At 35.4% G+C, this 22,458-nt stretch overlaps 1 protein-coding gene and 1 long non-coding RNA gene across 5 annotated transcripts in view; both read right to left on the bottom strand.

Annotated features, from left to right (window-relative positions):
- LOC132702925 (intermembrane lipid transfer protein VPS13B) overlaps positions 1 to 19,080 on the bottom strand; it is a 35,539-nt gene extending 16,459 nt beyond the window's left edge. Inside the window, exons 1-19 of one of the 4 annotated variants that reach the window (XM_060671792.1) lie at positions 18,827 to 19,080; positions 18,596 to 18,773; positions 18,458 to 18,545; positions 18,170 to 18,351; positions 17,906 to 18,116; positions 17,701 to 17,843; positions 17,227 to 17,396; positions 16,947 to 17,172; positions 16,330 to 16,564; positions 15,673 to 15,988; positions 13,036 to 13,516; positions 10,677 to 10,914; positions 9,509 to 9,905; positions 7,511 to 7,808; positions 6,770 to 7,457; positions 6,265 to 6,568; positions 4,307 to 4,601; positions 1,476 to 1,692; positions 1,081 to 1,414 (exon numbers count right to left, since the gene is read on the bottom strand). In XM_060671792.1, coding sequence (XP_060527775.1) covers positions 1,081 to 1,414; positions 1,476 to 1,692; positions 4,307 to 4,601; positions 6,265 to 6,568; positions 6,770 to 7,457; positions 7,511 to 7,808; positions 9,509 to 9,905; positions 10,677 to 10,914; positions 13,036 to 13,516; positions 15,673 to 15,988; positions 16,330 to 16,564; positions 16,947 to 17,172; positions 17,227 to 17,396; positions 17,701 to 17,843; positions 17,906 to 18,116; positions 18,170 to 18,351; positions 18,458 to 18,545; positions 18,596 to 18,773; positions 18,827 to 18,913 — 5,088 coding nt within the window. In that variant the 5' untranslated portion in view covers positions 18,914 to 19,080. The remainder of the gene's footprint in view (positions 1 to 1,080; positions 1,415 to 1,475; positions 1,693 to 4,306; positions 4,602 to 6,264; positions 6,569 to 6,769; positions 7,458 to 7,510; positions 7,809 to 9,508; positions 9,906 to 10,676; positions 10,915 to 13,035; positions 13,517 to 15,672; positions 15,989 to 16,329; positions 16,565 to 16,946; positions 17,173 to 17,226; positions 17,397 to 17,700; positions 17,844 to 17,905; positions 18,117 to 18,169; positions 18,352 to 18,457; positions 18,546 to 18,595; positions 18,774 to 18,826) is intronic. The other 3 variants (XM_060671793.1, XM_060671794.1, XM_060671795.1) reach the window with 3 other exon arrangements.
- A 1,036-nt stretch (positions 19,081 to 20,116) lies between these two features.
- Positions 20,117 to 21,567, bottom strand: LOC132703722 (uncharacterized). The gene is made up of 2 exons (XR_009619137.1): positions 20,421 to 21,567; positions 20,117 to 20,220 (listed from the first exon to the last, which is right to left on the bottom strand). It is a non-coding gene; the product is annotated as an uncharacterized LOC132703722 (long non-coding RNA).
- Between the last annotated feature and the right edge of the window lie 891 nt (positions 21,568 to 22,458).

Genomic DNA, 22,458 nt, shown 5'->3' with positions numbered 1-22,458 from the left:
TTTTCATATGAGTGATTCTTCTTTATAAATAACATAATTTTGATGCCTTGTTTTTAAGTCAGCTAGCGCAATAAATAGCTGGGAACCGATATATTGATTTATTCGTGGCTAAACTGAAATTCGCCTAAACCATTAGGTAACATACTTTTTTGTTTTTTGTTTTTTTATCAATAAATTGGGACTGGCCAATTGATCACTTCTTATTTCGATCAAAATGTTTTAATTAGAACTTGAGATAGATAGAGTGCTATCTATCTATATTAATAATAATACGTATTTTATAATAATAACGATTCGGGGAATAAATATAAATTTCGTTGTATTTTTAAAATTATTTCGGTCAGTCGGCACAACAAAATTTGACCGATTAATTCCCCAACGCTAATTGTTGTTATTATATCTGAATCCGTTTTAAAACGATTGCAATTTTTCAAAATTAAGTTTCATTTTTAACCCTTAACGACGATTTATTTATTTTTGGTATCTAAGGAACACATACATATTCTTATTACAGGAGTTGATCTGTGTGATTAACATATAAGTATACATTCAATCACTTGTGCTATATGGAACCTCCAAACACACACCCTTGATGACAAATCTTTCTATTTTGATTTATAGTATCACCTGTTGCCCTATGAGGGTTAAGTTATGCCCTATGCTATAAACTTCAAGTCTATATTACCAGTAAAACTTTCTGAGCAAAACCCCTTCAAAATGATAAAATCAACAAAAAATTTTCAAAATAACCACACGGATAAATAAATGATAAATAAATAGTTAATACTATTTACAAATCTTTTGGATTCCTCCTGCATCGGTTGTTTATAAATCAAAGTTGCTGACGTTTCGCTAATCTTCCTGTTACCCTCTTCAGAGCATACCTTAAAACTCGGTTTTAAACAACCGATGCAGGAGACTTCCAGAAGATTTGTGGTGTGCAGTGTAGCCCGTGATAGTTTCTTTGAAAAATATATGATTAATGTTATCTAAGGCCCTACAAAAACGAAATAAATGCTATTTGTTAGATACTGCCTTCGCTACTACTTTTCAGACAAACTAGTTCGAAGCTTTGTTCACCTGCATTTTAGACGACTGCATGCTCTTCATATCCGACGTTTCTATCCCGGAGTCTTTCTGGCCCTCGACAACTGTCGCTTCTTTTTCCTTATCGATATCCGGACGGGAATCGAATCTCGAGTAAGGAAATTTGATTCTGGACTGTCGCAGCGCGCGATCTTCCCGCAAGATGGGGACGACAAATTCGCCGGAAAGCGCGGAAAACAGCTTGACCTGTTGCAACGATAGGTTAACCACGACGTCCGATACGAAATTAATTTCCACCGAGTGTCCGCATATCACGGTGTTCTCTTTGTACATCATAGCAGGGGCGCCCACCAAACTGATATCGAATCTGTAATTTAAATAAAACGATGGGCAACTTTTAATACAAAATCGGACCACGGAAGTCTGACTTTTCGATTATATGCCTCAGATTAATGGTCGGCGTTAAATTGGGTTGCCCTTGTTCGAGATTGTTCCATTCCAATGCCGGATTTTCGCTCAGACCGCGCAGCTTGGATAACGTCTTACTGCTCGGTGACAAAATTAAGTCCATGTCGTCCCACGAACCGGTAGAAATGGATATTCCTGTTACGTCGAGCTGATACTGTCGGTCCTCAATATCGCTGCCTTCAATAAAAAATCATGCTGACAGCTCATCACAATTTTTTTCAAGAAAAAATGATACTTTTCAAAAATATGTGCTAAACCTACCACCAGAATTATCTAAAAGTATATTTTATGTAATAAAAAGACCCCAAAAAATGAATGGGATAAAAGTAATTCATTTACTACATTTCACTGTAGCGAGTTTTACAAAAATGATAAACAAAAACACAATTGGAATAACATGTAAATTGTGCAAATAATAATAAATATATTATTAGCCAACGCGACTAAGATATGGTTAAAATATTTTATTAAAAGTTTGTTTTTTACTAAGATCTTTAATATGATTTGGGAGAATTTTATAATGTTCAACGAGTTTTTTCTACAATATATAAATTATAAAATTTATTGACAAATTTTCTACAAGCTACACTATAGCAAGTTAAAAGAATATAAATGTCAAACAATTAAATATAAACAGACTCATATACTCAGAAGAATAAAAAAATATTAAAATACTTCATATACCACAATAAAAAAAAATTAAAACTAGCAACATAACTGAATAAAAAGAATGAGCAAGCAGATATTTTTTCATCGCTCCATTATACAGAGTTATATTCAAAGAATTACAAACATACTTCAAACTCTTATGCAGCGTGACAGTGCTTAAATCATTCCTAGAATTACAAAAGTTGGTTCTACACATTTTAAGGGTGCCAAACTTTATGTAAGATCGAAGACTTCTTAATAAAAATATCGGACTAGACTGATAGTATGTCATCTATAAGGAAACCTAGTAGCTTCACAGTGTTATAACCGCTAACCACGAGTTAGCCGGTATTTTTGTTGGAGTTTTATCTGTGTTTAAAAGAAGATTATTGATACTAAACTCTCTTTCAGGTAGATCAAAAGCAGCATCCAAAGTTTCAGAAAAAGTTTCCATTCTACCGTTAAATGTCGTATCAACCGCGACAAACTAACAAACCAAACCAAAAATATGTCCCAACTAGAACTATAATTTTGTCAAAGGCCTTGGACAAGTCCCACAGTACAATAAATAAGAACTAAAAGAACTAAAAGTTTAGATTTTCACATGAGAATTGTTTCGACAACACCGTGTCTTTATCAAATGTAATATTTACAAACTACCTGTTACTATATATAACGAGAAATTACAATAAAACCTTAATTAATATTGTTGTGAGAATTTAAGTTTAATCTAATTAGTCGTTAAGCAATACATTTGAATGTCTCACTTTGTTAATCTCCATGGCCTCCAATAAATTTAATTTTCTACTTTTTGTGGCTGTATGTAAAATATCAAAATTGTCGTCAAAAATGTGTTTTTGTGTGTTTAAGTTTAATTAAAATCTAGACTATTGTTTTTAAACGTTCTTTTATATTCGTTAATGCGTTTCTTGAAGAATCTACCTGTTTGTCCAATAGAAATTTGAGGACAAGATCCGCATTTTAACCTGTTAACACCTGATTTTTGAGATTTTGGACATTTCGTTTTATTGTTTTTTAAAAATTTTCTCATTGTGTTGTTAGTTGTGAAAGCTATTTTTAAACCACATTTTGGCAAATGTTTTGAAACATTTTCACAATGTATGTAATTGTTTAAAATTGTTCGTGGTCTGTATTAGGTTTCGGATAAATAGAGTTTACTGTTTGGATTTGCTTTTTATTTACAATTTTATCGATAATGGACGGATTATAGCCGTTGTTCAGTGCAATTTCTTTAATTATATTAAGTTCTTTGTTGTAATTTTCTGTTGAGAGTGGCGAAACAATTGTCACGTGAATATATATAATTTCGTAAAAATCTGAACTTTTAGTTATTATTTATTGTGTTAAATGGATTTTCATCAAGTAAAAGTCACCTCAGTCCAAGTCACACAGTGTTATGACACTATGCAGCCGCGCATCAAAACTGTCGCCCATACCCTTAAAAGTCCCTTAGAATTCCGAACCTAAACGTCGTGATTTCATCGACCAGCAGACAGCCGGTAGGGAATCAGTACAATGGACTTGCTAGTATTAAAATGTCAAGGGAGTGTTTCAGTTCACTTAACGTTAATGGGGAGCGTAGTGAAGATAATTTTCCAATAATATTTCGAAATTGAAAAGTTCGCATCAATTATTTATTAAAAACCCCAACATTTCAACCTTTGGAATACATTTTTATACTGGACATGAAATTCGATTCAAAAATAATTTGCACTCATTAAAATAAATAAAGTTTTTCAATAGTTATTTATTTTTAATGAACTAATTATAACGAATGTCAAATTTTGTTAATTATTTGGCACAGGCCAGACAAAACGTGATCATTTTAAAGTCTCACATCATTATGTAAATAAAAAACGCCCTTACTGCACCAACTAAACTCGTAAAACAATTAAAAAGTTCAAAGAAACGACACGAAAATAATGAAAATTAAAAAGTAATATTAATAGTAACAACATGTGCAATATTTATATTCCACGTGTTATTTATATCCATAGCGAGTATTCTACAGTACAGGGTTATATTTAATAAAATAATCAATTCGATAATACGACCTTTTGACATTTCCGGAACGAAGCCATTATAAATTCCCGAGTTATTTACGAACAGACTATACACTTACCGGGGATTCCCAAAACGCGTGCGTGCGCAGCTTGATCGTAAATGTCCGGTCTCATCGGGGTTCGGCAGATGGGATTCACCGCTTGGGGGTTCAACGCGATCTTCTGAATTTGACAAATGGCGACGTCGTGGGATGACGTGTTGCCCGAGAGGCACGCGGAGGGAAATATGAAACGTATGTCTTGGCACTCTAGGTACGCTAGCGGCAAAGTTTGGTTGTTTAAGGTCAACGAAGTGTTGCTAGTAGTGCTAGGTTCCGTTTTGTCATCGACAAATGGCATCACTGACAACGGTATCTGAATTAAAAAAAAATGGAGTAATAGAATTTAAAAAACAACTCTTTCCTATAGACAAAAGCAGGGAGATCAACTTATCCATAAAATAATAAACTCTAGAATCAATTGCTGACTTCTAAGATAGCGTTACAAGTAGTCCAATCCCGCAATACCCCCACCACTCAACTTTAGTCAGCACTTGCACAGAATCAACAATATATTACAACTATTTATTTCTTCGGGTCCTTTAGAACATTTGTGAGAGCTCTCACTGGTCTCTCTATATAATTATTTGCTCTAGTTTGTAATAGCATTTTTTTTTCTTAACAGGTATTGTATAGTAAAGAAATATTTTAGTACTATTTATAAATCTTCTGGAATTATTCAAAGAAACTTCCACAGGCTACTGTAATACTTTTTACAAAACTTCTGGACTCCTCCTGCGTCTGGTTTTGCTGAGTCGAACTTGCTGACGTTTCGCCAATCATCCTGTTGGCTTCTTCAGAGCTTGACTGAAACTGGCTCGTATTTTACTCTGTTACCTTTTTATGCAGGGGAGGAGCTAAATGAGGGGCATAAGCACCGTCTCGGATGACTGAATCCCATATTGGTGACAGGTAGAGACCTGAGTCGCGGTTAAGACTGTTAGGTTGTTGTTTTTTTTATTTTATTTGTCTTAGTTGTAACGCTCTTTCATGTTTTTTGAGTCTAGTTGATATTTTTCGTCCGGTCTCTCCAATGTATTTTTTGCCGCATATGAATAGAATGCTGTAAACTCCTGGCATCTCAAATGGAATTTTTTCTTTGACGGACCGAAGATGTTGAGAGATTTTTGGAAAAGTGGTAAATCTGGTTTTGACTTTATACTTCTTTAGAACTTTTGCTATGTGGTCAGTGATGTTGTGAATGTATGGAAGGAGCACAGTGGCAAGTGTAGGCATTGCATTGGAAGGTTGTGGTGAAGTGTATTTTTTGATGGAACGCTTAATATCTTTAATGTGGAAATTATTAGAGAGAAGAGCACAGGTAAGGATTTTAATTCTGGGTTCAGTGACTCGGGCTGAGATAGTTTTACGGCTCTGTAAACAAGAGAGTTGATAACCGTTGATTTTTGGGCAGGCTGGTGATGTGACCTTGCATTAAGGTATCGGTCTGTGTGTGTACGTTTTCTGTAAACACAATGACCCAATGTTAGGTCTGACTTTCTATTGATAAGAATATCTAAGAATAGAAGGTTATTAGTAGTTTCCAACTCAATCGTAAAACGTACGTTAGGGTGTATAGAGTTTCAGTCCAGCTCTGAAGAAGCCAACAGGATGGTTGGCGAAACGTCAGCAAGTTCGAGTCAGCAAAAACAGACGCAGGAGAAATCCAGGAGTTATGTAAAAAGTTAATCTTTTTTAAGTTTGGCGAAACGTCTGCAAGTTTGATTTTTCAACAACAGATGCAGGACGAATCCGGAATATCTGCAAATAGTGAGGAAGTTTCTTTGAAAAATTGAAAAACGCTAGTTTTTGATTTTATATGTTTTTCTCTAGTTTACATAGATTTTGTTGTATTTCTTAATTGCTCTATCATAATTTTAATATTGGCATGGCCAGCGAATAAATAAATAAGTCTTACTTTAGATAATCTAAACAAATGTCAAATTTTCAGTCACCACCAACAAAATAGTGGAACTCACCAGAGCCAAGTAGAAGAAACTACGCAACGTGTGAACCGATAAAACGAAATCCAAGGGCTGTATGTTGACGACGACCTCCGTGATGTACCGCGTGTTCGATAACTGGTGTCCGGGCAACTTCTTGTCTTTCTCTTTCCGCTGCAAGGCGCCCCAAAGGGTATGGGTGTGTTGACAACTGGCCCTAGTAATCGTCACGCTTATAAAACTGCTCTCTTCCTGTCTGGGACCCGACATTAATTCGTCGCGCAGGCGCATCACGTAGCCAGAGAACGGCCCAAGCTCCCAACTTGAGTCTTTCGTTGATCTACCAAAGTTGAAGGTTAGAAGGTTAAACTGTGACCCAAATTGTATATGGGGTAGTATCATATTTTGAACATCCCGTAAGATAAAAAAAAGGCAAAAACTGCTATAGATGGAATTATAAAACCATTCCAAAATGGGCAAAATCTCTATTTTTTTTCTATTTTTCATATGGCAAGGAAATTGCATTGCATTTACTAACTACCTTTTGAACTGCCGTATCGATGCGCCACCTATTTTACTTTTCACTTTCAAATAGACGTTTTGAAAGTCCAAAGAGCTGACTATGTCCTCGGCGTCCAATACCAGTTTCACGGTAGATGGAGCTGAAACGGAACAGTCTTCGTTGGCAAGGAGCTCGATCGTAACCTTAGTGATGGTCCACTGTATCCAAGCCGTCAATTTAACGGTGTCCGGGTCTACTTCTTCAGCGGGCCCCGCCCTAGGTGCCGGAGACTTATCGCTCACACTATCCACTACGTTTTCCTGAACGATAGTAGGGGACAGGGTGGAGCTGCCTTTCGTCAAAATCGGTGGTACGATTTCCGGTATTTTTTGCGAAACTTTTGGCTTGGATGGCAAAAAACTTCCGATCACCTCGAGCAAGCTGTACAGGACGCTCGCTAATAAGTAGATTTGGGTTTCGCAAGTCGAAAACACGATCGGTACCATGTCAATGTGTACGCAGACTCCGAAAAAGCCGTTATGACTTTTGCTCGAGTCAATGCTATCGGGTAACGCGACGTGGGTGGAGTCAGATTTCGGTGAACGCGTCGACAGGCCTATGGTTGCGTTCATAGATACCGGTTTGAGGAATATCAACTTTTGTCTCGATTGTAGAGTGTAACAGCTCAGCTCGGAAATGGATATGGTCCATGGAAAACTACACATTCCTAGGAAGGATGTGTAATTACTTGGAAACCTTTTAGGATATAGGATAACATACCTATTGTCCAAACATTTTCCGGCAACGATATAGGCAACATATGTAAGTATTTGGTAACGTTCTGCCTCTGCGCACTCTTAACGTTGGCAAACGGTAGGGTCACCACTATGACATCTGGCGGGTTCGCGCCAGAAACCGCGTGCTGTACAGTTTCCTGTATACCGCGCGAGCCAACCGCCGACAACGACACCAAAGGAAAATAAATAATGCACTGTGACATGTTGCCGCATATAAAAGTACCCTTCCAAACGTCGAACCATCGTTTCAGAGTACCCATAAATCGATCCTGTAACTTTACCTGGCGATATACAGAGTGTTATTGAAATGAGGTCATATAATTTAATGAATGAACGTCGTGGTCGAGGGACAAATGGCAAAAATATTCGTAATGACGGCCGTTGTCTCATTGCTCCAAAAATTTCGTATAAAATGGTTGTCGTGGCACTGGACCTTTCAGAGGGGTCAAATAATGATGTCAGATGTCAGTCAGGAATATGTTAAAAAAAAACATACAACAAAAACAAAAACAATGCAATTTTAATTTACGATCAAGAAGATGCTATACTCCAGACAGTGCAGTTACGTCATGTATCGTGACATATTGAAGAATGATCCATATGTCTTAGTTATATTCCTACCATTTTTAAATACGCATTTCAAAACCTGCAAACGAAATTCCTGTATCAATTTGCGACATCCAATAATGATAATGTAACCGCGCATGCTCAAAAACTTGAGCATCTCTCTCCGTGCGATCTAAAACTGGTTTAACATGCCGTCGTTTCCCGTTCAATATTTCAAACTCAAAAATTCCACAACTGATATTGTATGGTCTTTAAATTTTTGATTAATATAAAATAAAAAATTCATCCTAAACAGAAACCCGAACAAATAGTGATAACAAAATTTGGCGCAAATATAAACGAGCCTTTAGCGGCTGAGAGTGGCGATTGGGTATTTCTAGTCTTTTCAAGTTTCGGATGAACCTGGAGTCAGCTACGAAAGTGCCCAATCAACCATCAGAAACTAGTTGGGCTTCAGAAAATTCTCAGCACGTTGGGTTCCTGAATGGTGATCAATAAGCCGCATGAGTTCAAATTTATTAATTGCTTTGAACTCGTATAGAGGAAGAAGCTGTTATGCATAAAAAAGTCACCTGTGACGAGACAAGTGCAAGTATCGAGTGTAGAAAGAATGGTGAAGAAAATTCCGTTAAAGCCAAAACTCAATTGTTTGCGGTAAAAGTATTGGCTACGTTTTTTTTTTAGATTGGACGAGTACCCTGATGGTAGATTTCTTACACGAACGTCAGATCATCCACTGAGGTCTCTTGAATTGAATTGATTGCCTCATACGCAAGGTGTTGCTCCTCCACAACGCCCTGTCTAATACAGCAGCTGCAATGCAGCAGAAACTGGTAAAAAGGAACTGGAAAACACTTGATCATCCACCTTTTACACCTTGCAATGCGATTTTCACATATTTCTTTTTCTGATAATTTAGTGTGTCCCATAATATTATTTGATAGTCTTTTTATGACTGAATAAACTACCACTTTTGGAATGTATACATTACATCGGGTGAGTTAAAAAATGTGCAGGGATGGAACCAGCATATCTTGTAAATCTGATAACCACTAAGATTTTTCCTCCTCGTAACTAATTAATTGAAATCGACGCAGTTTTGTGAACAAAACATAACCCGAATCAGAACGATAACACACATAAACGGTATTGTTGGATAGTTTGCTACTATAACCATGTACCACGTATCAAATAAATAGCCTATATATTTGGTCATATTGGGGTATTGGACTGAGATTCCCGGTTCCTACCATAGCCATTCTATTCGACCAGATAAGGTTATGAAAGGATATCCTTCTTCTATCCCATTTGGAAAGAACAAAATATCGATTTGGGTGGCATCCACTTGCATTAATTAAATTATATGATCAGTCATGTCAGTAAAATAATACTCAACAAGAAAAAATGAACTCACATTTGGAGAATCATCTGCGGCTGCTGTAGGGACTTTTCTGGGCAACTGATACGCCTCTTTATCCGAACTACTATGTACGGATTCTATCCGAGGGGTAAATTTTCTGGTCGGTTCTGTCAAACTGCCACTAGCGTCGGATATATAACTCTTTTGACGGGATAGAACCGGATCAACGATGTCATTTCTTAGCGTAAAGTATTTCGGCGCGTAGAGAAGAAATTTGCAAAACAGGGGATCCACGCAGATCCTAATTTCTTGGATGTTGAATATTAATACTGGAGGATGTTCTTGCGTTTCCGGCTCGATGGGAAACTGTACGGTGGCCGTTAGCAACGGCAAATCTTCGTTACTAAAAGTACCTCGGCTTATTTCCGATGGAGAGAGAGGAATGACATTCCTTAAATAATTTTTGACAGAGTGATTTTTTTTGTAGATAGCAAATTAAAATGTTCAAACAAAAGTTTCCAAATTTATCTGTCGTCCACAAATGGGCAATTTAATTCATAAATAACATAATACACTTTTTCCTCAAACTTTCAGAAAGACTTTGTTGTTTGTTGCGAAATTCTACAATTAAATAAAATCTAATTCTAAAAAAAAACTGTTTAAGAAGTAGATAGATGTGACAGAAGGAAAGTTGGACCATTTTTACATGAAAAAAAAAACTAACTTATGATATCTAATTTACATAAGAAACAAAAAATTTGGTAGTTCTGTGGTAAAACGCAAATCTGGAGACTTTTTAAATACAAATCAAATTAAAAGAAATTCACTTCGATGAATATGCTTAGTTCTGGTTAAAAACCAGAAAAATATTGAAAAAAAATATATTTTTTTAACTTTATTAATTTATTTCCGAAAAGAAGTTCAAGAAAAGTGATAAAAAATCTTTATTTTCCTAAAAATAAAATTTATCTGCATTTAAAACTTTCAATCATCTAAAAAAATTTTTTTCACACATTCAATTATATGTAGCCAACCTTGAAGCACAAATAAGAATAATAACTAAGTAACAGATGCTTTTCAAAAATGTTGGACAATGATTGATACGATTTGATGATTTGATGTCTTACATTTTCGTTTTTTGACCACACACAACTTTTTTAAGAAGATTAAATTTTCCTAGTATGTAGTAATAGTAGTAGAGATAAGGGAATGAAAAACATACTTTCTTTCTTCACCAATTTTTGGTTCGGGACCAGATACAAACAGCACCTGCTGAATACCTGTCGAGGCCAAATTTCCGTCGACATTTTTGTCCACACTCGCGTAACTGTGCCTCAAATTGCTGGACTCCGAAATGAAGGCTTGTATCATTTGCAAACTCACGTCTATCGATTTGGTGGAACTAGTATCCACTTGGCGGAACCTTGTCCCCTCGATACACAGTTCCAGACAAGGAAAACCTGTCAAACAAACTTTAAATGTGGTTTGTTATCACTTTACAGCAAGGGGTGCCAATTCTTCCAACTTCTAATTTTTTTTCTAAGTTACAGGGGAATTCAATTTCAACGAAATATTGTACAATATATCCTAGCGCAGTCAGATCTAAAAAGGTACTATAACAAAATTATTAATATTTCTGATTTTAAAAGAAAACTTTGAATATCTAAGCAAAGTGCCTTTTTTAAAAAACAAAATAAAAATCAATTTTGACACTGCTGTTGCAGCTAAATGTAAAAATGCGCATTTTGTAGGAATTAACGAGGATCACGCTGTATACTTGCGCGAATGGAATGGGAAGATGGAATTTATGCGCCATAAATCAAACTAACCAAATAACACACACTTAAAAAAAATAATTGAAAACAAAAGTAGTATGCAGGATGCTGCATAATAATATTCTCCGTAGTAGCTTCATTTTTGATATACATAGTGTTAAAAATAATTTTAAAAAGGTTTTATTTAACTTTTAATTTAATTGTAATGATTAAATTACAATTTTTATTGCTTTTTAATTTTTTCGCAAGAACAGGAAGTCAAGAGGTCATTTAAGCTACGAAATAATCATAATAATAATAATAATCTATTTTATTCATAATAATCAAAGCATAAATGTACGAAAAATATAAATATATACAGGGCGAAGTTTATTCAAACTTAACCCTTAACCAAAGTAAAACCCACTTTATGTGGAAAGCGTATAAATACAGCAGTTGAGATAAATAATCTACCAAAAAGAAAGTTGTTTGCTTGCTTTGCTGCTTGTTAAATAAATGGATGTTGAAAAAGGCTTTGAATTTTTCAACATCAACAAAAAATTACAAAGGTGAAATAACAGCGAATTTATTTAAAAAAAAAACAGTGGCGTACCATCATTATAAAACTATTCAGTACTCTTCCCGACGGCACTGATGGAAAAATGATTTTCACCTGAAAAAAACCCTATTTCTATGCATTGTAAGCTTCTACCGAATTTCAACAAAATAACTAAAGCAATTTCAATGAAAATTAGGAATTTTTTTTTTGTATTTGACTAGCATTAATATAAACTTTAAAAAAAAATCACCTGTTTAGCACAAAAGGAAATAACAAATAAAACTAAGTAAAAAGATAACCAACTTATTAAGTTTTGCTGTTTAACACTGTCAACGGCCATTAAGATAGAGATCTGAAAAAACTAATACCCTTAAAATGACCTTAATATTAAAAGCACACCAGTGTCTCAGAGCGTCGCACAGAAAAATAAACACGAAATATAAAAAAATATCTATGGACCAAAGTTCACCCGATCAGTCCATACTACTTTCTACTGTGGTCAGCCAACATGCCCGTCACCAAGTTTGTTTTTAAAAGGCTCAGTATACAATGCACTGATGCCCTGACCTACCTGAATGGGCTAGCGATCGTTTTCTACGTTTAACATTTATTAAATATGACGCCACTATTCCGATTTTTTTTTTCATTTAATTTTTATACTACGGGGAAACCCAAGAGATTCCATAAATATTTTGCATATGCAAAAAAGAGGTGATCAGAATTATATCCAAAGTTTTTAAATTTATAACTCAAAAATATTATCCCGCCACTCTGATAATCCAAGATTAACTTTGCTTCTTGCTAGAAGCGTAAACCATTCTTTTGACCTAAGCTTATATAACCTAATAAAAAATCAGGTCACAAATTTATAATTTAACAATTTTAAAGCAAAATTTTTTTGAAGCGTTAGCGGTATATAAAGAAACAATTAAAGATACATGATTCTTGATGTACTGTGTTGTATATCTCGAAATTTTTATGTTCTTTTTTATAGTGCTTATTTTTATATGTTAGGTATTACGTTTTTATACGCATTTATAGCAGATTTCATCTAATCGCATACATTTGTTTGGTATTTAGATGTGTTACAAACATAATCTATATTATAAAGCGGTCAAATAAAGAATCTATCTACCTAAATTTTTCAAGTGACAATAAACATTCATTCACAAACAATTTTTTTAATTTTCTTTTCGATTTTATTTTAAACTTTTTTTGCGTGTATAAACACAGTCAAACGTGGAAAAAGTTCAATCTTCATTACCTACCGAAATCTTTGCCGGCGTCAGTCAGCAATGAAGAACTGTAAATACTTTTCCCGGGAGGATCCGGTTCCCTCGCCAACATCCTTTCGATAACGTTACGGACCACCAACAATTTAGCTTTGGTGCCATTGACTGTGAAACTTTCAGACTCGAACGTCACCTCCGAGTGCGGAATATCCGCTTTGGTCCAGTACTGGGGCTTCAGGATCCTCCTGACGACGTAAGACATACTGGACGGCGCCAGAATTATACTGTGACAGCTCGGCGTCACGAATAGGCGTGCGAGCAAGCCGACGATCTTAAAATTTTGAACGGTGTAGCAGTTCCGGAACAACCTATCGGGCGGTTCCGGCAATTGACAGGTCACGTGAACCAAACGGTTCGAGTACATCGGGTACCGCATGCTGACGTCGATAAACTGACACTCGACCGAGATCTTAGGCAAGGTCGATTCGGTTGTCGTCATCACCGTGGTGGATAATTTCTACGGTGAAAAGATTTGATGTAAATCAACTCGGTTTCTATGAAAATTTCTAACGTTAACCATAGTTACAGTGAGTAGGCAAATTGTGATGGGGGCAGGAGGGCATCTATTAAATAAATGCACAAAAAGGCATTTTAATAAACTTGTGTAATTAAAAAGGGTTTTCTGCAGGCTATCGGGCTATCAATGTGATATGAGTAAAGCAATTGTGATTGCTTAGTTTTGGAGAGTTGCTACCTAATCCCAAAAAAAAATATATATTTCTTAAAGAAATGGCATCCGTTTAACGTCATTAGATAGTCAAATAAGGGCTTAGTAGCCCAGTGAAAATCGCATCCTAGAGTAAAATAGAATATAAAAAACTCAACGCTTCAAAAAAAGTTAGATTTTGCAAAAAATGTCCACTTTACGGGTTGCTATTATAATCTAACTATCTGAAGGTTACCAAATATTGATATTTAAAATTAAAATAAAATTTTATTACTTATGTTAATTACTTTTTTTACAATACATTGAATGTTTGAAATATCTAATCACTAACTCGGTCCTGAATTCACTGTTGAAGATTAACTAATTTTATTAACTACTAACATATTAAGTCTACCGATTGCCCACCACTTTAATGAACTTAAATTTGTTAATTTTTTGTTGCGTTAAATTAAAAATTAAAGTATTTCAATATATTCCACTAGTTAAATAATAAATAATTTTTGGTTAGCTGATTAAATCCAATCATTAATGGAAGAATAGCAATGTTAGCTGTGGAGGAGTTTGGATTGAATTATCTCCGAAAATCCAATCCCCCATCCAAAAGAATCCCAAAAATCAGAGGCGCTGGTTTGTTGGTCTCTTATTAGATGATCTAAACATATAAAAAAAGTCGTTGCATTTATATATGGCTTATTCAGATAAGAAATAGCAATCGCCTAGGAAAAAGCTAGCAATCAATGTACATAGAGTTAACATTAAACATGCCCCTTTGGGCCATTTCAGGAACTGCAAAACATTCCAGCATTGTCTCTAGGCCTCGTTGCCCTTACTGGGACACCTGGGCTAGAGGAGATCTAAGTCTGCTTTACTAGGTACAGCAACATGTGCTTTTCGCCTGCATTTTTTTAATAACCTGACAGTTAACAGAGCAGAGTTGCATTTTCTCGTGTCGAATATTGAAATTAAAATAATGTAACGGTCACGGACCACGAACATGGTCGTGACATGGAGTTTTGACAACTGTCAGTCGTCAGATAGGTTATCCTCCGTTCTCCATGCATCATGGAAGTATCGCTATTTCTTTTGTGTTATTGATTCTTCATCTGTGCATATACAGGTTTAATCATAGGTCAACTAAACAACTATGTAAAACTTACATCATAAATTCGGGTGCAGTATTCGGAAAAACTGAAGGATGGATAGAAATTTATACAAAACGCTATTGATACTAAAATAAGAGACACTTTAAAATGAAAATGAAACATACAACAAACCTAAGATTGCAACTTAATTGCAGTATGAACTTCTTGTCTGACATTTTAATTCTCTAGATTCCTTTTGGTACCTAAATAATCATCAATTGCGCAAGTGTGCCTTCAGTATTACGAATGTATAGCAGACCATGGTTAATAATTCGCGATAATCTTCAAAAACCCCAGCGCTGCATTCATTCTAGGGTACCGTCACGAAAAAAAACCCTTTTCTCACACATTTTTGACACCCCATTTAGTTGGCTGGATGTTAGGTGGTCGAAATTTAGATATCACTTGAAAATATTAGTGGGAACGGCCGCATGCAGAGTGCCACAAAGGGTTTAGAAAGAGGAAGGCGGAGTTCTGAAGTGACCATTGTCAACTTAATCAAAGTCAGTGCGACTGGTTAGTAAATGTCATGTCCCTTATCTCTAATGTTTTATCTTAATTTAAAAGAATTATCGGACTCTTCGATAGTCTCCGTTATAGTAAATTATGTGGCACAAATAAGAGAGTAAATAAAATTGTTATTTTTCGTCGAATTTTGATTTCATTAAGGTGTATAAAAACGGACGATAATCGCCCTTCTTTCAGTGACGTCGTGGGAACGTAAATAAATGGCAAACATTTCAACGTTTCGCCATGTTGCCATACTATTTGAACGTCCCGTAGGTAAAAAAAATAATATGTCACCTTTGGCCTCCTAAACAAGCAATCTCTCGTCGACTCGAAATAGAGATGATCCATAAGCTCCAGCTCGAGCTTGGGCGCGAAAAACGTCACTCTAATCGACCTTTGCGGTATGAACTCGTTGAGCGCGTCGAAATCTTCTTCCGAAGGCGGGGCTAATTCCTCCAAAGGCAGGTCCGGCTTGGGAGTATAATAAGGGGAATAGTCGTAGTAAGAAGCGGCTATTCTTAAGGTTCCCAATCGATGAAACAGCCCGGAACAGACGCGTAGCCGGAAAGGTCCGACGCACAGTCTCAGGCTCGACGCTTCCGGCAAATTGCTAAGAAAATGTGAGTCACTTACGGGCATTTCAATAGGCTATTTTGTGGCTTTTTCAGAATAAATGGCATACAAAACTGGACATTACACCAAAAAGCAGCGTGACGTCATAAGATATTAAATAAATAGCAAACGTCAATCGCTAAAACACTGTGAATCCACATAGAAGTTTAGAAAGTCGTTACTGGAACTTTTGACCTTAAAAAGATTTAACGAGTCAAAAATGCTTTCGGTAAGAGTTCCACTGATAACCATTACATTATTTTACAGCCATTAATATTGATAGTAACAACCTCCCACTATTCAATCGAGCACGTTTATACTATTGACAGATTGAGTTACCTGTACTCATAATTGCTGCCCAAATCCGATAAAATATCGCTGTCGACGTCATTGGGTAGCTCCATCTGATAGACGTAATCGAAAGCGAACGCCGGCGTCCGTTCCAATAATACCGACTCGGTATTGGTCGTCATGTGTACATCCCACGACGTATTATACTCGCGTCTGCCACCCTTATTTTCCACAGCGTCCGCGTCAAACAGGGAGTCGGTTTTGTGGAAATTTGCCGGTGAACCTGCGAATTTAAAGTTACCGATTTTCATTCTAATTGCACAGTTCTGTGCCGATACCATAGAATCAGAAAAAGGGACACCGTTCTTAATGTTCTTTCATTTCTCTTTGTTCTCTGGTATCCATCGATAATCGCGAAAGATTCTCCGTAAATTCTATGACATACTGCCGAAACGAAATATTAGCTGCGACCACGGATCTACTTATAAACTATCATATGGTACATATTCTAATATTTGGTTAGTTTTGGATAGCTTTTCAGTTTGACATTTTTGTGGGGATCACTGGCAACATTAAATTGAGACACGAAATTCGATCCCTAGAACTCCTTTTTATTTTTTTTTAATAACTTGCATGGCTAAGAGGTTTAGAACTATTTGACTTGCCTAATTTTAAGTAGGGTACCGTCGACTCGTTCACCTCGACGTGACTACAACTGCAGTAACCGACGGGTACAAGAGTGGCTTCGCTGATACCACCCATACAGTTGAACCAATTGAGTCCGTGGATTATTGTCTCGCTGTACATTCCTTGCAGCTCTAGCATCAACATTGGCCAGTATCTTTGCTTTTTGTGTGAATAGTAGCTTTTTTCAGAACTAGATTCTGATACCTGCAGAAGAAAAAAAATATTGCTTTCCTGTGAAAGCAAGTATTAACCCGTAACCTTAAATGTAATTGAAGCTCTGTCTACGTAACACCCAATGTGCAAGCTGTGACCTGTGTGACTCTTAAGCTGTTCGTTATCCCATTCATCCTCGTCCCATGGTGCGGGCAAAACAGAGGAAACATAAGACCAAGCCCAGCCCGACCATGTTTCCTCATTTTCTTGGCTTTCTAAAATGGACACACCAATATAATCTAGTCCCTTTCTACCCGTAGGGTGTGTATACATACTTCAAATTTTTGGTTAGTTTTTTATACATTATATTCCATTATGTTACTGGTGACATTTTAACAGTTTTTTTTAGAGTTTAAATACTTATTAGAGATGTGATGATGTCACAAAGTTAATAAGTTGTCACCCCTACCAAACCTTGTTACATTTAACATCTTTTTTGGTTGTAATATTGATGCCACAGAAATAATAAGAATTAACCTTTTTATTTCAACATTCAAAAATAACATATTCCAGAAATACCTGCTTTAATATCTATAGACCCACTGCCCATATCATGGTCAGAACTGGGTTCCTGTTTTAACTGCCTCTGTTGGAGGGCATACAATAACATTAACAACCTCATCAACATAGGCACTTGTTGTTCTGTCATACTAAATTCCATACTAAAAAGCAACATACATAATTAATTTTTTTTTTACCGCATGGAACATTTCACTATTGTTACCTGTTACAATACATATCGAGCCGGGTAGTGGATGCTCTTTTTGCAGTTGCAGAATGATAATGCCTCAAAAGATGCATCGTCATTGAGCACTTGTACAGCATTGGCTCTTGATATACTTCAATTTTTCCAGATGCGTTTCGTTTGTCAAGGCACAATGTTAAGTCATTAATGCTAATAACTTTTCGTAAGATTACCTGAGTGGGAGATATATCTAAAAGTCATGTTAATGAACATTCTGGACAGTTTTATACTGTCACAACCAACCTGTGTATGCCGACTCCCATTTTTCATTTGCAGATTCAACCTTCAGGAGTTTTACATTCATGGATAATACTATATCTTCCTCCACATATTTTAAGATCAAATTGTTGCAGTGAATGCTAATGTTGCTGACTATTTTGTTAATTAATGTTTGAATGTAACCAGGAGGGGCCTCCAATACTTTACTAAAACAGGGGTATGTATGCATATAGGCATATAGGCTAATATTACATTTTCAATTCATATTTTGAGTTGCATCAAGCAATAAACAAGAAAATAGCAGTTACCAACCTTTGTCCAGTGACTTTTTTGTCTTTTAACCGGCCTTTGGGTTGACCTTTGCTTGAACCCTCTTTTCCCTTCAAATTTAAAATACATTCTAAAACAAATTCATCATTATCTAAGCTTAGATATTGTGGGAACATGCACCTATTGTATTAATTGTTATTGTTATGGGTTCTGAGGCTATCCTGGTCCAAGGAACATGTATGGATAATTCCCTTATACTGCCTGAAATGAAACTAAAAGGCAGTTGTAATTCTTGTTCTAATACTTCTAGGTTCAGTTCCAAATTGTGGAATGTTGCGTCTCCTCCCCATAGGGATACCTAAAATTAATTTTGTCATATACAAATAAATCATTAAAATGTACTGCATTTGCCTGAGAATCTTCCGGTCTGAAATTATTTATGTATTTATTCACATAACTGAGAAGTATGGGAGTTATATATGATTCTACTTTAAACATTTCCGGTTTTGTTGGGTAAATACACAGTAGTCGTGGATTAATTTCGGGAATTTATCATAGTATCAGATAAGGAAAATTTTTTAGGAATTTGTTTTATCACGAATCATATCGAATTAGCATTATCAGCTCGATTTAAACAATACCACATTAAATTAGCATATTTTCTGCCGGTGTTTACTATTTTGACAGACATCAAATTCAACTCAGCGATTCACTAATTCTGTTGGGCAAAACTGCTGTGATCATTCGCCCATTGCCGACTTTCGTCGAGGAGGAAAATAAAACTATTTCATATATATATATATATATATATATATATATATATATATATATATATATATATATATATATATATATATATATATATATATATATATTTTGCGTACTCTTCGGTTAATCTTATAAATATGTGCTGGGGAGCTGCAATAATTAATCTTTTGACAGGTATCAAGCATAAAGTTTTACTTGTAAGTGCCAAGAATAAAAGAGACAGATAATACGATCTATCTCGGCTGGGCACGACTGCTGTAGTCATTCGCCCATTTTCCGGCATACGCCAAGGATTCTTTGGTCTTTGACCAATACGTAAAAAGAAGAAGTATAACCAATATTTGCTACCAGCTAGCAAAAAAGGATTTTGACCGATACCAAAAAACCGGCTTCCCCGCATCCCCCACAGACCAACGGGGCCCATCCGGCCTCAATACCGGCGTGAATAGGAAAAAACAGCGGCCCGACAACGATTACAACTTTAGAACATTCACTAAACACTTAGAACACTAAATCCACACAGTGGGAACCGATTTCAAATTTTTGGGGGACGATTACAAGGGAGTTTGTAGTGATCAAATCGCCATGTGCAATCCCTACGACAGAATCCGTGCCAAGAATAAACGAATTATTTGGCTACCACCGAACAGTTGACCAGTGTCATCTTCTTTTTTTCTTTTAATGGTTAAAATATACATATATTTTTGTTTTGACTTGCTATGAATATTCTATGAACTTGGTAAGGGTAATTAAAAATATAGGGATATAGGATTTTATTTTAAAAATTCAGACGAGTAGATAATGCAATCCAAAAAAATAGCACCTAAAAATACATGCACTTTCAACAGCAATTTTTATCTTGTAAAAATACATACAGAGAAAATACCGGGATCAAAGTATAAACAAAACAGAAGAATTATAGTATTATGTATTATCTTATACATTTGATTCTATTGAATTTTATACACACTTTCCGTTAATACAGTTCGAACCAGGGGCACACACGGCAAAATCATTGGGACAAGGATCGCCATTTCCTGAAACGATGATATTATGCGTTATTATCGAATTTGGTTATGGGAGAAGCGATAATATTAAAGAAATATTACGCTTTTACGCCGCGATAACCCTGACGGAAACGGGGCAAGGTTGTCTGCTGGCGATAATTTTAAATATTAATCAACATGTTACATATGCTTTACGTGCTAAACAGAAAACAAAATTTCCGAACACTTACTTAACACGTTCTTGCAAACTTGACAACATCCGCAGTAATCGAGTCCCACTATTTGCCCGTGGGAACAAATGGGAAATGCCTCCTTGCAGAAAACGTCAACGCCGCAAATGCCACATGGGGATGATGGCGGTTTCTTTTCCTTTTGCTTTTTAGAGTACACTGAGCACTCAGTCGAAAGCAAAATAAAAACGACCAATAACGATGCACAGTTTTTCATCGTTAAGAAATAGCGAACTCTTGTTGAATGTGAGTTTTATTCAAATAAGTTTGTGGGTATGGCAAATTCGCATCATTACAAGCCAGATTGTTATTGTGGCTATAAATAGATTGTTACTTGCGTTAATACACATCGAATCTTATGTTTTTGGCCTGTTAGTCTTTATGTAAATAAACGGTTAATCCCTAACCACCAATAAAGTCAATTTGCAGAATGTTATGAAGAGGAAGGTTTACACATATTATACAAGGTTGTTCACGCTAAACGGATCTAAATATTGTGGTCAAGACATTAGACTTTAGCAAAGATGGCCCCAAAAGTGTTAAAAGAAAAGTTGTATTATTTGAAATGGAACTCCCTTTATACTATATCATTTTTGTATTCTATGAGCAGGATAACTGATAAGTAACTATGTTGGCGAAATTTACCGTAGAGTCATAGACCATATTTTATATACCAGTCATAAAAAACATTTAATAAATTTATTAGGTGGCTAAAACTTGATTAATTCATTATTGCCTATGAAATTTGGAAATACATAATAAGGATCGTTTATAACGCGCTTTTAATCACACCAGATTATACGAAAATGCATATTAGCAATTGTGGGAAAAGCACGGTCGAAATGTTGAAAATGTATTGTTTATTTTATCTTTACTTAGGTTTCATTAATCATTTGTCGTTATTACCTGGATAATAAATTACTTCATGTTTCAAAATTTGTTTAAATTTTATTGTACCCGTTGGTTTTTAAGCATACCACAAGTTATAACTCTTGATAATACAATTTAAACCGATATCAAGACGTGATAAAGTATCAGAGAAAGTGATCAATGCAGTCATAAAATATATTATCTGAAAATTATATTATCACATTATTAGTTTTAACGTAAATTTCAGATCACACACATATCATCGTTTCTATGGAACAGCCCCTGAAATAAAATATATAGGTAAACAGGGTGTCCCATAAGTCCCATTTCGTGAAAAATTTTGGCGCAAGTTGTAGAGGGCGCTACATATGGTACTTTCCTTGCATTTGATTCTTCCTAACTTTTTTGTACCTTAGTGTATTTTTAATAAAGATATCACTTCGTACACCTTTTTTACCCTGTAAATTTCGTCCCCAGTTGACGTTTTCGAGAAATTTGGGTTTGAAATTTTCATTCAAAATTTCGTTTTTTATGGCATCAATTTTAAAATAACCTAGTTAATGCTAAGCTAATATGGTGGTACAGATCATAACAGCTAACACAATTTTGTGAAAATACAAACATGTTTCTATTCGGCAATAAATTTTGCAAATTATTTCCATTCACCAGTTTCGCAGAGTCTGTTAAAAATATTCCCAAAAACTTTTAAAATGTGGGTGCATATAAATATATCACATGCGGAAACAAGTTATGTCTGGGCATTATCGGAAAACTAACCAAAACTTTATAAAAACATTAAAGATACTGACAAATAGCAAAGCAAAGAAATTCACCAAAGCCTAAGTGCCTCTTTAATGATAATAATATTACTAATAATAACAATAATAAGCTTTATTGTCAAACAATTAATTGGTTAAGTATAGTTACCAGGTCAAATGAAAATTCCGACTATCGAAAACGTACCAATAAACAACATAGTAGAAATAAAGAAAAAGCAAAAGCTATCATATATATAGAACTTTATATATATATAAACAAAACAAAAAACAAAACTCAGCTTTCCGAGATATGAATCCTAACATTTTCAAGGCACTGTTAAAGTTTGATTGCTATGGTTTGCAAATGAAAGCTTAGTGCCTAAAAAATAATCAAAACCAATACAACCAAC

The sequence above is a fragment of the Cylas formicarius genome, unplaced genomic scaffold (genome assembly GCF_029955315.1).
Source record: "Cylas formicarius isolate icCylForm1 unplaced genomic scaffold, icCylForm1.1 PGA_scaffold_6__28_contigs__length_40554024, whole genome shotgun sequence".
Lineage (NCBI taxonomy): Eukaryota > Metazoa > Arthropoda > Insecta > Coleoptera > Brentidae > Cylas > Cylas formicarius.
This window is presented reverse-complemented; position numbering and strand designations above follow the sequence as displayed.